Genomic DNA, 15463 nt, shown 5'->3' with positions numbered 1-15463 from the left:
CACAAGTAAGTGAAACTGCTGCTTGACTTCAAACTTAGCAAGGTCTACAACAGAACCAGCCTGTGTTAAAGTCGACCGGTTGCCGGTCTATGTGATTTGAGGTTGAGCAGGAGAACAGGGCTGACATTTTGTGTTCCAAGGCTCCCTCCAGATCTAGTCCAGATATTGTGTACATATAATAGCTATTTAAATAAAATCAATTGACTGATTAGTCAATCCGTCTAGAAGGTTTTAGATCATTTGGGAAAATGATCTTAATATTTTGCTGTGTGATGTAGGAATTCCATGTAAAGCAAACAGTGAGGGCCTAGACCTGTGAAATAAGCAAGGTAGATGTGTGTCCCCTTTTATGTGTTTGTACTATATGTAAGGGCAGCCATGCTGGTAGCCTCAGAAAATGAGATGACCATGTGTGGCTTTTTAATGTGTTTCTAAAGATTTGTTTGTTGATCTGATATATTGATCTGATCGGAGTGTTATTACTGTAGCCTTTGGGGCTGGTCTCCTGAAAGCATCTTGACACAAGTTTTAAATGAAAATGTTTAAGCAAGTGTCATACTTCAGACTCCATGCCTTTGACACCAAGATGCATTGGGGAAACTGGGCCCAAATCATTTTACTGTCATTAGACAAGTGCTGTACCAACAACTCATCACTACAAATCCTCTGACCTATTCTGTGCTTTTCTAAAGTTCTCCTGATTCCTCCTCCCAAATCACCACTGCTCATACTACAACACCCAGAATTCCCAGTCCTACGGTAGTCAGCACCTCAATGACTAGCTTCAGGTACCTGGATGTGAGAGTTTGTGCATGAGATTTGAAGGCTTCTGATAAGCTTTTTGACCAGTAAATCCCATGTTGTTCTTTAGTTAACCTGTGTACTGTATGTGTAATGCCTGGATGTAGATGATGCAGTGCCTGATGCTTTCTATGCAGCATGGCTTTGTCCAAGGCTTTAACTACTGCTGAAGTTGTTGTTATTGACTTTCTTAGCTGGCCAGTTTGGCTGAACAACTCCCCAAGTTATTTAAATGGCCATTTTTCACTGGTTCAGCAGTCAGGTTTTGCATTACACCACCCTCTGCTGGTGTAATGCTGCATTGTCTCAGGTTACAACCTCTATTTTTACTCTGCCTTTCTCGAATGAAGACTGAACTCTTCCATTTATATAATAGGTTTGTTAGAGATATTGGATTTGTCGTTATTACTTCAGTGTTAACCTGTGCCTCAGCCAGAACAGGGCTGTAGAGTGGCTGTGTTACAATCCTTGAGGCTTGTCCACTTGCTCACTTAAAGAAACTGAGAGAAACTAATTCTGTGCTTCTCGGAAGGGTGAAATGTCAAAGGTGCAGTCATTTTATTGGATGTGCATGTGTGTATGCATTGGGGATTGAAGACCGTGACGCTGTGTAAACACTTGAGACTGAAAGCTGATGTAGATAAAGGAGAAAATGGTGTTGTCTGTATGAGGTTTGGGGTTTTTTGTCCATATGTTTATGGAAATTTCCTCGGTGGTCAGGCTCCCAATGTGTGTCTGTCCTCTATTTACTAGGGCTAAACTTGCACTCCTCCTCTGACAGCAGGCCCCCTTCTATTTCTATCACTTTTACAACCGCTCACCCCTTTTAACACACTCCAGCTTCATGTTGAGTCCTCATGGGCTGTAATTAAGAAGTATGAAAAATGTTCTGAGTGAACTTGTGCTTCTGCATTGAGCTGTATCGTACTGAGCAAAATGTAGACATTTTGTTTTATTTATTTAATAAAGTCTCCGTCCACACACATCTGGATATTTTTAAAATATGATTTCGCAACGCATGAAAGTTTCGGACTGAATCACCGTGGTCGGTACCAAGAAATGACGGCCTATGGACTGGCGACAGGGCCATAGGCACCTAAGGCTGATTGATGCGATCCACGGAGGCCGCACCTCACAACTTACAGGTCTTGAAGGATACTGCTAACGTCCTTGTGCCAGATACCATAGGATTTCTTCACAGAAGTCTTGTGGAGTCCATGCTTCGAAGGTGGTATTAAAGTTATGGCTGATTGGTCTGTGTACTATATGTGGCACTTCTGGCTGGAGCAATTATGGTTTATATTCAATATATGCTATTCTATTTTGCAACCCTTTTAAAGGCCGTTTGAGAAATGCCTGGCAATGCACATGCCTGGAGAATGTGGAACTAACTGCTGGTTTTGATTTGCTAGTTACTGCAATTCATTTTGCAGTTCATTTTAAGTTTGAGTATATGCAGCCATTTTACAGCATGTATGGCTTCTGCTGGATGTAGGAATTTTTTTAATAATTAATGGGAACGACTCATTGTCATGTGATCATTTTTGATTTATCCACCCAGTCTGCAAGCATCTTCTACTCCAGGCTCTACTCCGCGGGAACAGGAGAAGGAGGTTCCACCCAAAGTGTCAGAATCGGTAAAAGAGGCCGAGACGGAGGAGCCAGACCTATCAGCGCTGAGCCTGGCAGAGAAAATGGCTCTATTTAACCGCCTGTCACAACCTGCCACCCAACAAGTAGAGGGCTCTCGTGCTGAATTACGATTACGCAGGGTTAACACCCGTTTCCAAACTCAGCCCATCACCCATGAGGAGGTGGAGCAAGTGAGTGCAGTCCTCTTTTTTGCTATGTTGGAGCAGGGGTCATCAGTTATGGTCTTAAAAGGCCTTCATCCAGCACAGTCTGGTTTCCATGTTCTAACATCTGATTCAACTGCTTAGTTAGTTTTGTTTAGAAGATGGGTTGGCAGAGGCAAGTCCCCAAACTCTGCTGGATTTTGGCTCTCCAGTACCAAACCTGAGTATTAGAACTTGGCCTTCGATGTGGCCCGCAAATGTCCACAAAACCTGCAATATTGTTAATTTGGCTAGTACTCTAATGGTGATCCTAAAGGTGTTTTCAGGCTGAAGTAGGCTCTTGCCATATATAAACCGATTTCTGCCTTCTGATTGGCCATGTCTAGTGGTGAAAAGCACTGCTGACTCTCGTACTGGCTAAATCAAACACCTATATCTAAAATGTGTGAACATCTATATTGAAGATTTCAGGAGGTATTAACACATTTTACCTTGATGCTGTTTTACAGTGGCTTTAAGTAAATATTAGGAATATTTTACTAATCCTGGTTGGGCTACAGCTCATATTTAGTCCATGATCGATGTAGAACTTCCAGAAGATCTAGAGGATTGTTGTTCCTCATGAATTTGGTCCTACCCATTGTGATTGAGTTATTGATATGGATGCAAGTTGTGGCGTTTAAACATGATTTGTTGTTTAAGTTGTAATTATGTTCAGTGAATACTGTCTGTGTAGAACATGTTATTTATCCAGTGAACGTTGTCTAGGTAAATGGGACTTTTTTGCTTCAGTCATGTTTGAGTATGAAGGAACGTTGTCCCTTTTACAGGAACAACCGCAGGACGTAGCCCCGTCAGGTTGCAAAGATCCAGAACCCATGACCAATGGTTCTGTAGAACCAGCACAGGGAAAGCAAGTAAGATCGAATGGGTGACTACTGATCAGGGCGCAGTTTCCCAAAGCAGATCTTAGACTTAAGATCATCTTAACTGGTAGAGTGAGCCTTTAAGGCGATGCTCACTCGGCCATTTAAGAATTTGCTCTGGAAGCCCAGCCCAGCTCAGTTATGCATCCTGCTCGGTAACTGCTCCTGATTGGTTGATAGCTAGAATACATAGTTTTGCATCCACAGACCTGCTTTTTACTGTAGAGTGTTTTGCTTAACCGCCGTCCATTTGCTCTGGTTTGGATGCCTGGTAAGGATGTATCAAGGCAAAAGTGGTGCAGCCTGTTGAATTGTGGGCTTTAGTGGATAAATGGTGAAAGTTGCTGGGTGAAGGCCTGGTTACATCCTCCTTTTCCCCTATAATTTCTATTATCTTGTAATCGCTTATTTGCATAGCAAATAAAATGACTTCACCATAATATTGATGCCACCTACCTAATATTGAGTAGCCCCAGCCTTTTATTCCACAGTTTATTGTTGTAGATACATGGGGAACAAACATTTGACCTTGCAAAATGTCATCATTTTCAAAAAAACATATTACCACTCTCACCCAACCCTTATATAAGAATAATTCATTTAGTAGTAGCAGATGCTCAGATATTTGCCCAGTAATTGTTATGAAGCATCGTTATAATCTTGTTTGTGACCTTTGCAGTAATGGCTGCAGACCATGTAATGTGCACATTGCTGGACTGCGTACATGGCTGGAAAAGGAGGAACCCAGGTTTGCTGTAGAAGCTACTCTGTATGCCATGCTTGTAGGCACCATCCAAGCTTTCTGTGCTTCATGCAAGACGGACATGACCCTCTGCGATGAGCGTTTTTGATCATGTTAAGCTGAGAGTGGTGTTGATGATGGTAGTGACCATGTGAATGCTTACGTGTCCTGTTTTTAAAGAAGACAAAGATCTATCCACTGATTGTTGACCTCTCCCTGCCTAATGTACCCCCAACCCCCTGCCTCCCTCCTCTGCGTCCTTAATTTCTCCTCCTTCCCCATCTTTTCTCTTCCTCCCTAAAGCTGCAGAACGGTAGCCTGAAGTTGGAGCCTCTTTCTGCATCGTTGGTCCGGTCCGTTGCCGCGGTCACCGCCCAGGCCTCTGTTGCCACGGTGACAAGCCCTACCATGGCAGTGACTGGAGACGTCCACTTGGGGATGCCCACGACCCTCCCTTGTGCTCCGCCCACTCAGCCCTCGCCCAGTCAGCTGCCAGACAATAAGCTTCCGGCCTATGAGAGAGGAGTTCGATATTTCAGCCTCACTGAGAGCGGAGAGAACCGCACCCCTGAAATATGCTCTCCACCTCCAGCGGAGACCCTCCACCAATCGCCGCAGGCCAAGGGCGTGGACCTAGCGGTCCGAGCCAATGAGCAGAAGCGGGAGGAGGAGAGTGGGTGGAGAGGCAAAATTGGCTTCGCGGAGCCACCTCACGCTTTCCCTCACACACACACACTCGCGCACACCCTCTCGCACGCTCACGGCAGGGGAGAGACCAAGCAGAGTCGTCAGCCAGAGCCAGAGGGAGAGGGGGAGAGGGGGCGAGAGAGGCAGCGTGAATGGGAGAGAGTGGAAGACCGAGAGCAGAAGAGGGAGAAGGACAGCCCGCTGGTCCCGAAAGGAGGTTACTTGTCACCAGAAGCTTTTCAGACGGAGCAAGCGTGCGGCAGATCAGGTAAGGAAAGAGAGAAAAAGGAGGGGAAAAAAGAGATGGGGACAGGGGGCAATCATGCATGACTTCTCCTAAGAGCCGGTTTGGGGCTGCAATTTGCTCTACTGTGTTCTTATTGTGTCGGACACTGACACACGCACACACTCCTTGTCACACTTGGCTGCCTGTCCGCCGGAGCCGCCTTCTGATTGGGTTAAGCAGGCTCCGTCTGCCATGCTGCTCGGGCTGAATGTGATTAGCATAATTTTGCCGTCCATCCAGCCCACGGCTTTCTTTGTCTGCGGCGGGGAAATCACACAACAAACTGATGATGCTGGTGCAAAGGATGTGGGAGGCTTTTTTTTCCTGCTGTAGTGTTACTATCTCTCCTTCATGCTTTTGTCTCTGGAGAGAGAGAGAGAGAGAGAGAGAGGATGTGTTCTTGGTGCTAAGAGTGTGTGAGTGGATTTGCATTAATCAATTGCAGGCTTGGGATGGAGAGAAAAATGAATGACAAGAAGGGCAATGGAGTGTATACTACTCAATCCGTAACTGTAGAGATGTATACATGCATATAAGAGCTGAGGATACAACTGTGTTGATTATCATGATCATTTTATCGCTATGCCTTTCTATATATATATTATCCGTATCTTGTCCAAATGCATGTTTCTTTACACAGAGAGCATGATTGATTTTAACTGAACCGTTCAGACACTACACAGCTCAGAATGAGAATGGGAAATACGATGCTCATTATTGTGATAAATCACAATTGTGGTCTAAGGTTTATATTACACAGATGGGCCAGTCATGGTAATGCAGGGCTTATAGTGGTGATCTTTGAACCATTAAATACCAAAAAACCATTAATCAGTGCAGTGTCATTATGTTTTCAGGATCAAAGAAATCTACATACAGACATGCAAAGATGCATACATACACGTCCCTCTGATTATTAATTCAGTAGTGCTGGAATTACAAAACTGTCTTAAATTGCTATAGCCACCTAAAGTCCTTTTTAGTAATCATGATTGGCTTCTTTGTGAAGGATTTCGTATTTCATACAGTGCAATAACAAGGTCTAAGGAGCTCAGTGCAGATCTGAGAAGTTTGGTTGTAAGTTTACACAAGCCAGGAATATCTCTTGGGGACAACTTCTTACAAAATTGTCAGTTTGAACAAGTTATTGGGAGGTATAGCTGCTATACCCCTGCTATATCTGAGAGAACAGATGATCAGATCAGCCCAGAAACCACCAAGGCCGAGACGTGCCATGATCTTGAAGACGAAACACCAGTCGCTGTCTAGTCATAAGTTTCACATAGGAGTGGACAGAGAATGCTTTTTCATGCATCTTGCAAGGAATGCATGCAGTTTTATGGTCAAAGAATACTGAATTGTTAAGCATGGGGGTGGTAGCTTCATGAAATTGGGTTGGTTTCTGCCAATGGAACTTTGTACATTGCTCAAATTCTTCAGTATAACTTTATACCATCAGCTAGATGGTTAAACATTGGCTATAATTGGATGGTCCCACAGGACAATGACCCAAAACACACAATGGTGGCAATGGAATGGCCAAATCTTGGTTAACATGAAGCTTTTGGGGTGGCCTTCTCATTGACCTTGAAGTCCTAGCCTCAACACTATCAGGAATGTGTGGGCTGGGTGTAAGTCAGGTCTATGCTAGGAAACCAACATTTTCATTGAACTCCAATTCTGCAGACACCGGTAGTCACAACATCCAGCTTAAATTCTGACAGAAGCAAATATTAGGTTTGCTGTATGTATACTTTTGACCATGCATGTATAAATTTGATTTCACATTAGAGTGCATATCAATGATGATTTGTAGTTTGAGTTGCCCTAAATGTTGAATTAACTGTATTTCCAGACGCTCCTGAGCCTAGTCCTCCAGTGCGTACTGTGAGCACCGCAGCCGTTGCTTCCAGAAGTTCTTCACACGCTTCACATACTGCCCCTCAGACACTCCCTTACCTGCAACACACATCACCACAGCTGCAATCCCAACCTAACTCTCAAACCTTCCCTGAGACGCACATACGCCCACAGGCCCTACTTTACGGGCAGACTTCACCTCAGCCTCATCCTGCTAGAACCCAGGTGCCGTCCTACCCTGACCACCACACTCAACCTCATCCTAACCCATATGCAGACGTCCAGTCACCTCCACCACCAACAGCACAAGTCTACCCTGAACCTCAGCGACCGGCACCAACCAGAGCACCTCCCCAGACTCAACCGAAGCCCCAGACGTTCCTCCCCACTCAGCCGTACTCCTACAGCCCTCCACAGACCAAGGTCCCTCCACAGACACAACCCAAACCCCAGTACTTCATACCAAATCAGACCCAGGTCCAAACAGGACCCTACAGCCAAGCTCAACCACTGGATATCTCCGTTACTGACCGCCTTGGCTCTATTGAGCCCCTCACCTCCAGAGACAATCAGCCTGTAGCTCAAGAAGAACCAGAAACCATGACGTCGATGTCTATTAAGGAGAGGTAAGTGGATCTAACCCTTTCTGAGGTGTGAAATAACCTCCACATTGACACAAGCTGCTGCTTGTTGAAATAAGCATTCATAAATGTTTATGTAGGTTTGTCAGTTGTCATGAAGGGCTTGAAGGGAGTCGTGGGAGGAGAGACAAGTAGGCCTAAGCGATGTGAGGGTGAAAATGCCTCTCAAACCATGCAGCTATGGCATACAAATGTACTAATTAAACCTATATGACCAAATTGTTTGGTCATATACCCCCCCCCCCCCCCCACCCCCCCCCCCAAAGACATGGCATCCTTACTGTGGTGAATACCAATGTGTCCCCAGTGTCCTTGTTTTTTAAAACAAAAATATGATCAGCACACATGCAGCCAATCAAGTGCCCACACTTTTGCCTGGTTCTGTACATGTCCGGTAGTTATTCGAATGCTTTCCTTCAGGAAAGTGGTACCACAAAACTAGGCTTGTGAGCAAGTTTTCATAAAATATACATGGCATTAAATAGCAAACTTGCTTGATCACCATACAAAATCAATTTTGTTTTCAAAATTGCAGTAAGAGGTAAAATCAATTAGAAATTCTTCACAATCCTTTAGATCTTCATCATGTATAAATTTCACTTAAGCTAAACTGGCCCCTGTCTCTTAGATTATGTCATTCAGTAAAAAAGCACAAAAATGGAAATACACTATGTAATATGACAGTATACTGTATAACAATAATATAAACCCGAATGGTTTTTATGAAGGACCCTGTTCTTGTCTTTGTGAAGTTTGGCATTCTCTTTATTGTTACTAATGGGACACTTAAGCTTGTGTGAACCATGTACAGCCCTGATGTACAGTAAGAAATTAAAGTCTGCTCAGTATATAATAGGCCTGCATTATGTTCAACTAAGGGTATTTACATTTAATTGGATCACATCAATGTCTTGAATCATCAGAACATCCAACACTTGCCAGGGAATGTTTGTGCCCAGGATGCTCACAGCGTTTTAAACAATTTTACAACTGATTAGAGCGCTCGTTTGCATATAGCAGGCTTTTGCCATATGAGTTCTGCAGTGCTTGTACAGTATAAGGAAAGGACATCCTCATTGGCCTCTGTGTCACACTCTGAACTGTTCTGGTATAGAGACTCCTAACCAATAATAATTGCTAAAGTGTGCTTTATAAATAAGATGCCCGGACCCTTACTGTTTTAGTCTCTCGCTTAATGTAGGGCAGAATAGCTGGCCCCTTGTTTTCCTAGTTCCACTGAAAGTCTGTTTAATCAAGTAATCCATGTTCTGTCAAATGTTGCAAGGAGAAACTCCAAAACAGAGGCTAGTTCTTGAGGCTTTATGGTACCTGGTCACTGAGTGCATTGTGAGCCGATGAAGGGGGTGTGGGGACCGCTGCTGTTCTCCTTGTGTCCTTTTTGATGAATGAATGTGGGTCAGCGCTCCTCTCTCAGCCTTCACTGAGCCACGGAGAGATTGCTATTTTAGAACACAGCTCTGCTGTCTGCTCTTCTTTGTGGCGAGGGGGAAATAAATTGGAAGGTAGAATGAAGAGGGGTGGGGAGGGTGTGCTGTTGGGTCGGAGAGGGAATGAACAGGAGAATGAAAAGACATATGACTGTAATGAGAAAGCAAAATCCCACTGTTGGGATTGGGGTTGGGGTCTTTCTTTTATTCCTCAAGGTTTTTGCTTAAAAGTGCTAGACTTTTAGGGGTCTACTGTCCCCTAAGAAGTGCCACCAGTGTGTTCAGGGGTGCGTGGTTGGAGTGTTGTTAAGGTGATCTTATTTCTCCATCTGTCACAGATTAGCCATGTTGAAAAAGAGCGGGGAGGAGGATTGGAAGAACAGGATCAACAAGAAGCAGGAAGTCGTACAGGAGGTGGTGTCAATGAGCGAGAAGAGCAGCCAAATATGGCAAGAGCAAGGTTTCAAGAAGAAGGTAAATGACTGGCTGGAAAGTCCAGCTAAAAATGACCGGAGACTATTTTCAGTTGGAATGAGGTCACCCTGAATATACTGTGAAAAACATTTATTTTCTCATTTTGTTTTAATCAATTTGTTTCTTCAACCTCAATCTGACATTAGGCTTTGGGCTGGCTAAAATCACTAATCAGCTCTGCAGTCTTCATCACTTGTCCCCAGATGTGGTTTTAGAAACATTTACATTTGGCCTTAGAATGAAGCCTGACATTTCCTTTTATGGTGGGATTGTGAAATAATTTTATTAGCATTGCTCTGATTGAGTGGTTCACGTCACTGCAACTGCTCACAGGAGCCACATGGTATAGCACAGTTTCTAGCACTGTAACAAGAATGTTTAAATGTTCCCGGAGTCTTACCAGAAAGTATTACTGTCCTCTTTGTCCCCTTGGCATGATGTTCGATTAGCTAGCTAAAAACATGGTAGGCACGAAGGCCCCTTCTCAGTGTGGTGCATCTCTTGGTCAGCTAGGGTTAGCTTTTTGCCCAACTCAGCTATCCGTGTCAGTCCATTAAATAGTGATGCTGCCCTTGGTCGGCTAGGCTTAGCTTTTAGCACGGATACCCCATTGCTTCCATATTCTCCTGAAGTGGCTGTTGCATTTTAAAGTGTCACAGCTTTAAATACACCTTAAAAGGCTCTCACTACTTGCCTCAGTCTTTGTGTATTTTGGTGAGATAAATATAATTAAGACTTGGGTAACAGTTTTGGGGATTCAAAATACTATTTTTTTTTTTTTTTTTACAGCTTAAATTTTGATTATACCAGATTTTCTTTTTAATGAAGTGTTTCATGTACTGAACTATGCCAAGATAAATAGTTTTAGGGCCTGTTTAATTTGACTGACTGACAGAATGTGAACCCTTTGCTCATTTTCTAAGTAAAGTAAAGGTGCACGTATTTGTCACTGTACAGTACAATGTACAACAGTACACTGTACAATGTGTCCTCCACATTTAACCCATCTGTGGTAGTGAACACACACACACACACACACACTAGTGAACTAGGGGCCACAACCAGAAGTGGCATCAGTACAACTTCTGCATGCAAATCCTAACGTCAACAACCATGCCACACACTAATGGTCTCTGAAATTTTCTGGCCTGATTTATATTATTATATATATTATATATGTATTTCATACGGTCACAGCTATAATTGGTTATTTTCTGGTCAAAATGCATGAATTAACTTCCACAGCAGTGTCTTACTTGCAGATACATTCCTTGTGTTATAGGAGGAAAGGGCTGTTTTTGAGGAGTTCTCATCATCTGAGCAGGTTTGGGTAAGCTTTAACAATGCATTGTGCATTCGCTACTGCAGCAACTGCAGTAATTAAAAAGGCCTTTTTTTCTTTTTCAAAAGCACTGCTTCTGGCTTTGTGTTTCACACTTTGAGGTGTTTGGATGCTGTTCTGCAAGATTTGCAGTGCCATTGTGGTCATCTGACATTCTGACACTTTGACTTGTGGCTTTTCTGTTTCTCTGACGAGCTCTTTGATGGGTAACAAACAATCTCCTTTATTGAAGTTGGTGACTTTCACTTGTATATGGTGCAATTGGGACATGCACTAGCTGTTGAAACAACAGTATAAACTGCTTACTGATTTATTTACAGTGGTTGTGAGTTGAACCAGGCATCACAATGTGTACAACATACATATAGCCATTTTATTTACTTTCCAAAATGACTGGTGATTAATATTTTCCAATACGTATTAAAATTGTCCCAAAATAATGTTTTGGGCATCAGCAACATTGTTACCATTATGTGCAACAGCTTTCGGTGTTTAGCGTTTAGAAGCAATAAATATTCTTGGTTCCTATCACCACCACTGTGAACATTGCTTAACCCTTTAACAATCATCAAACCGAGGGCTAAACCCATGAGCCTTCTTGCTTGTAGGTGGTCTGTATGCAAGAGCCTAAGGCCTTATTATTCTAGATTTAAGATGAACCCTTTAGCAGGCATTAAAACAGCCTGGTAGATCATTTTGTGTGTAATTCCGATTATTTCGATTTCGATTCCGATGACAGTGTGAAGGACACCACTGTCTGAATGCTGATTGTTTGGGCGTGAAACAGCTAGATATTCCTTCTAATTTCTCACTCTGCACCCCCTAACCATTATGTTTTTTTAATGAATGGAGGAAACGTAACAGTAAAATGTGTTTCTATTACCCTGAAATACATCTGTGACTGCTCGGTAGAGTTGCCCAGTTAGGGTAAACAGAAATGGATGCTAACTTTAGCTCTGCATAAACACTGCACAACGTCTTATTGCCAATTTTCATGCCAGACTGAAATGTGTATATTTAAATAAGATTTTAGCTAGTAGTACTCATTATTTCTGTCAAAGCTGAATCTCTTTGAAGGACATTGTGCATCGAATGGATATAGCTGCAGTGGTTTAGAGTAGTAGGTAGTTATAAACATTACAACGTACTCTCTCAAATGACACTGATTAAAGGAATGGACATTCAATTGCTTCAATATTTGTCCAAGTTTTATTGAGCATTATATTTTACTGCCACTATGTTTCAGTGACTGTTATGTAATGCTTGTTAGTTCATGTCTAGAATTGCCCTAACTGGGTAAGTCAACCAGCTGGTTGACTTGTGTATCTGCTTCCTGAGTGGGTCATCTGAGGGAAGGGTGTGTGAAAAACAAGTCTTTAGTGCGGATCCAGGAATACAATTTTAACAGTAAAAAAAAAAAAAAAAAAAACATCTCAGATTATTTATGGGTTCTTTTAAAGGGTTAACTTGATCAGAAGTGATCACTGAGGTCTCTTAAATTGTGCATTTAATTCCTGAAATGTACATTTACATATTAGTGAATTAATTAAGCAGAATGTATGAAAAACTACTGCCATTCTCGTTTAAAGAATTGTCCATTGAACTGTTTAGAAGGGACCAGTGGTATTTTTCAGCTTCATAAAATTTAGTTCATTACAGTACTGGCTCTCAGTGCATGTGTTAATGAGTGGATGCAGCTTGTTTTCATGCTAAAAACTCATTCATTGGAGTCCTACTATCCTTATGTGTGGGTGTGGTGTTTTTTTTTTTTGTTTTTTTTTTTGTTTTTGTTTTGTTGTTTCTCCTCATTTTCTGCCTGTATTCTGAATCATTTTCTGACTTTGCCCTGTGCCTTTCACACTGCTCCTCCTGTCCTTTCATTTTCTTCTGGTCTCTTTTCTTTTCTCTCTTGCTCTTGTCTTCTCACTCCACCATCTGTCTATAGGAGCCTGTTTTTGCCTCCACCTATTCTCCCCCTCCTTTCCCTTCTACCCAAAAATGTCAGCCTGTAGAGCATCCAGGCCAGGTAAGTTCTTGGGTTGGTGTGCACACACTTCATTCTTCATGACACGTCTGTCATTTTGGGTTTACCATGGATAAGAGTGTTTGGTTTTTCAGGGCTGAGGATTGTAGGTCACTGGTGGGCCAATAATAAACACACCCACTTGCATCACAAATTCAATCTTGCTGGAAGGAATAAACTGCTGTGCAACACTGGCAGCCTGTTCAAGAAGTTTTCCTGTCCTTGCTCCCAAGGATTCTGGGTAGGGTCCAGACCCATTGTGGCCAGAAAGTCTGATTTATATTGAATAAATGGGTGAATGGAATAATAAAAATGGGAGGCTTCCTCAGAGTTCTTCAACATACTCTTAAACCCTTAAATCAGGTAGACAAAGGATGGACAATTCAAGGCCTACGTTTCTGGGTTACTGTACAGTTTTGTGCTTTTCCTGATCTAGGACCCCTGATTATTCACCTGTTAATTACCAGGTTTACTAGGTGCTGACCTCAAATGTGATCCTGGAATGGATAAAGCATTGTTACTCCTAAATTCCTGGCCACAACATTCTCGGAAATATATGGCCTGTAATTCAAAGTTTGGTTCATGGCAGGAATTGAATTGGTGAATAGTGGTCAGTTATCCAACCAGCCTTCTGCCTGAGGATTGTTTATGGCCACCAAAAGCATCTGGTGAAGTTGCCATTTGCTAAAGCACATGTAACCAAATACTAGATTTGTATTTATATTTTTGACCCTGCCAACCACAACTGAACGTAACAATCCATAAGGGAAGAAAATATTGATATTGAAGTATTGTGATATGTTGTACAGTACTGTATCGATTTGGTGGCAGACGGTGGGTTATTTTGTGTTTAAACTGACCACTAGATAGCAGTGTTGTGCCTAGTCTTCAGTTCTTACTATCTGATTGGATAAAAAGTTTGTCTTTACACAGATGTTATGCATATGATGGTGTTTTCTATACGGTCACTATACAGAGGTCACAATACAGGAAAACTGCCATATGTATCATATCACCAGGTTCTTACACAGCTCTGCAAATATAGTTATTCTTATAACTTGGATACTTGAGTCAAGAACAAGGTTACTTGCTACACACAGCTTTCTTTTTCCTCATCATGTTAATGTTCATAGTATTTAAGCTTGAGTTACTGTACTTGTTCCAACAGCACTGTCATTTAATCTGTTCTACGTCTTCTGCCCTGCTTTCAAACAAAAGTCAAGGCTGACTTCTTTTTAATGCTGTGAATAACACAATTGTGTGCTGCCTGTGAATCTGACTTGTACCAAATATATACAGTAAGTGCACCCTATGACCTGGTATTTCTATGTCCATTTTGTGTTGTCCTTTCAGAGGCTTGGAGAAGAGGGGGAGAGGCAGATGTCCATAGAGGAGCGCAAGCAGATGATCTGTACCCGAGAAGAGTCGTGGCAAAGTACTGGGAAGGGTGTTGCAAATGACTCGGCCCAGTACACAGTGGCGGCCCGGATGATGAAGAAAGGTTGGAGGGGATACAACACACACAAATACACACATCCCAATTAAGACTGATGTTTATACGTTGGTTAGAACAGATCCGATCATGTTTTTACAACTAGAGAGGCACGCTTGATCTTTCCTGTTCTGATTTTTTGGATTAAATAACTACTAAACTTTGGGATGATATGTTTCAATATGGTCATGGTCCATAAGTATTTGGACAGCGATGTAATTTTGCCTCTGTAAAATACCTCAGTGGATTTTACGTGAAGGTCAAAATGTGATCGAAGGCTCGCAAATGAGCTGCAACTGACGGCCTAGCAAAGCATCTCAAGGGAGATAACTCATCATATGGGATCGGTCAGGGTTCCAGACTTCAGGCAGTCATTGACAGCCGATTGCGGCAAAGTACTAAATACTGTTTATATTTATAATTGTTAGATTGTCCAATTACTTGGAGGACTTTTTATTATTTAGGATTTATTTTTATTTATTTATTTATTTTTGTAATGCCCTCATTTTTTAATGCAGTATATGTTAAACCTTTGGTCTGAAGATCTACACTTCAATCACCCTGCACTTCATTGTGCCAATTTAAATTCTTTGAAGGGATGTACAGAGGCAAAACTTGTCATTGTCCAAATACTTATGGGTCTGACTGTGTATATAATCTGTTCCAATTACGTAAACACTCTGCTACTCCGCCCCCTACTGTAATCACCTGACATTCATGTGACGGTCACATCATTCTCATGTGACCATCAAGATGATCAATTTTGTGCCATTTCAGCATAAGCTTGTGACCGAATTGTACCTACCTCATCTTTTCTTCCGATATCCGGTCCTTCGATCAGCTTTTCTTAGTTGTAGTTCTCCATTATTGCTTTACTGTTTCCGGTTATTATACCAGCTTTGTTGATTTATTATTTTTTGTGGTATTTGGAGGAAGATCGCTTCC

General features: G+C 42.2%; 1 protein-coding gene across 6 annotated transcripts in view; it reads left to right on the top strand.

Annotated features, from left to right (window-relative positions):
• svilb (supervillin b) overlaps window positions 1-15463 on the top strand; it is a 57490-nt gene that overhangs the window by 22801 nt on the left and 19226 nt on the right. For 3 of the 6 annotated variants that reach the window (XM_072668479.1, XM_072668482.1, XM_072668481.1), the window contains exons 11-17: window positions 2363-2624; window positions 4569-5220; window positions 7094-7724; window positions 9526-9661; window positions 10944-10991; window positions 12949-13029; window positions 14380-14527. In XM_072668479.1, coding sequence (XP_072524580.1) covers window positions 2363-2624; window positions 4569-5220; window positions 7094-7724; window positions 9526-9661; window positions 10944-10991; window positions 12949-13029; window positions 14380-14527 — 1958 coding nt within the window. The remainder of the gene's footprint in view (window positions 1-2362; window positions 2625-4568; window positions 5221-7093; window positions 7725-9525; window positions 9662-10943; window positions 10992-12948; window positions 13030-14379; window positions 14528-15463) is intronic. The other 3 variants (XM_072668480.1, XM_072668483.1, XM_072668484.1) reach the window with 3 other exon arrangements.

The sequence above is a fragment of the Salminus brasiliensis genome, chromosome 23 (assembly GCF_030463535.1).
Source record: "Salminus brasiliensis chromosome 23, fSalBra1.hap2, whole genome shotgun sequence".
Classification (NCBI taxonomy): domain Eukaryota; kingdom Metazoa; phylum Chordata; class Actinopteri; order Characiformes; family Bryconidae; genus Salminus; species Salminus brasiliensis.
The sequence above is the reverse complement of the archived record's forward strand: the minus strand, read 5'-3'. Positions and strand labels throughout refer to the sequence as shown.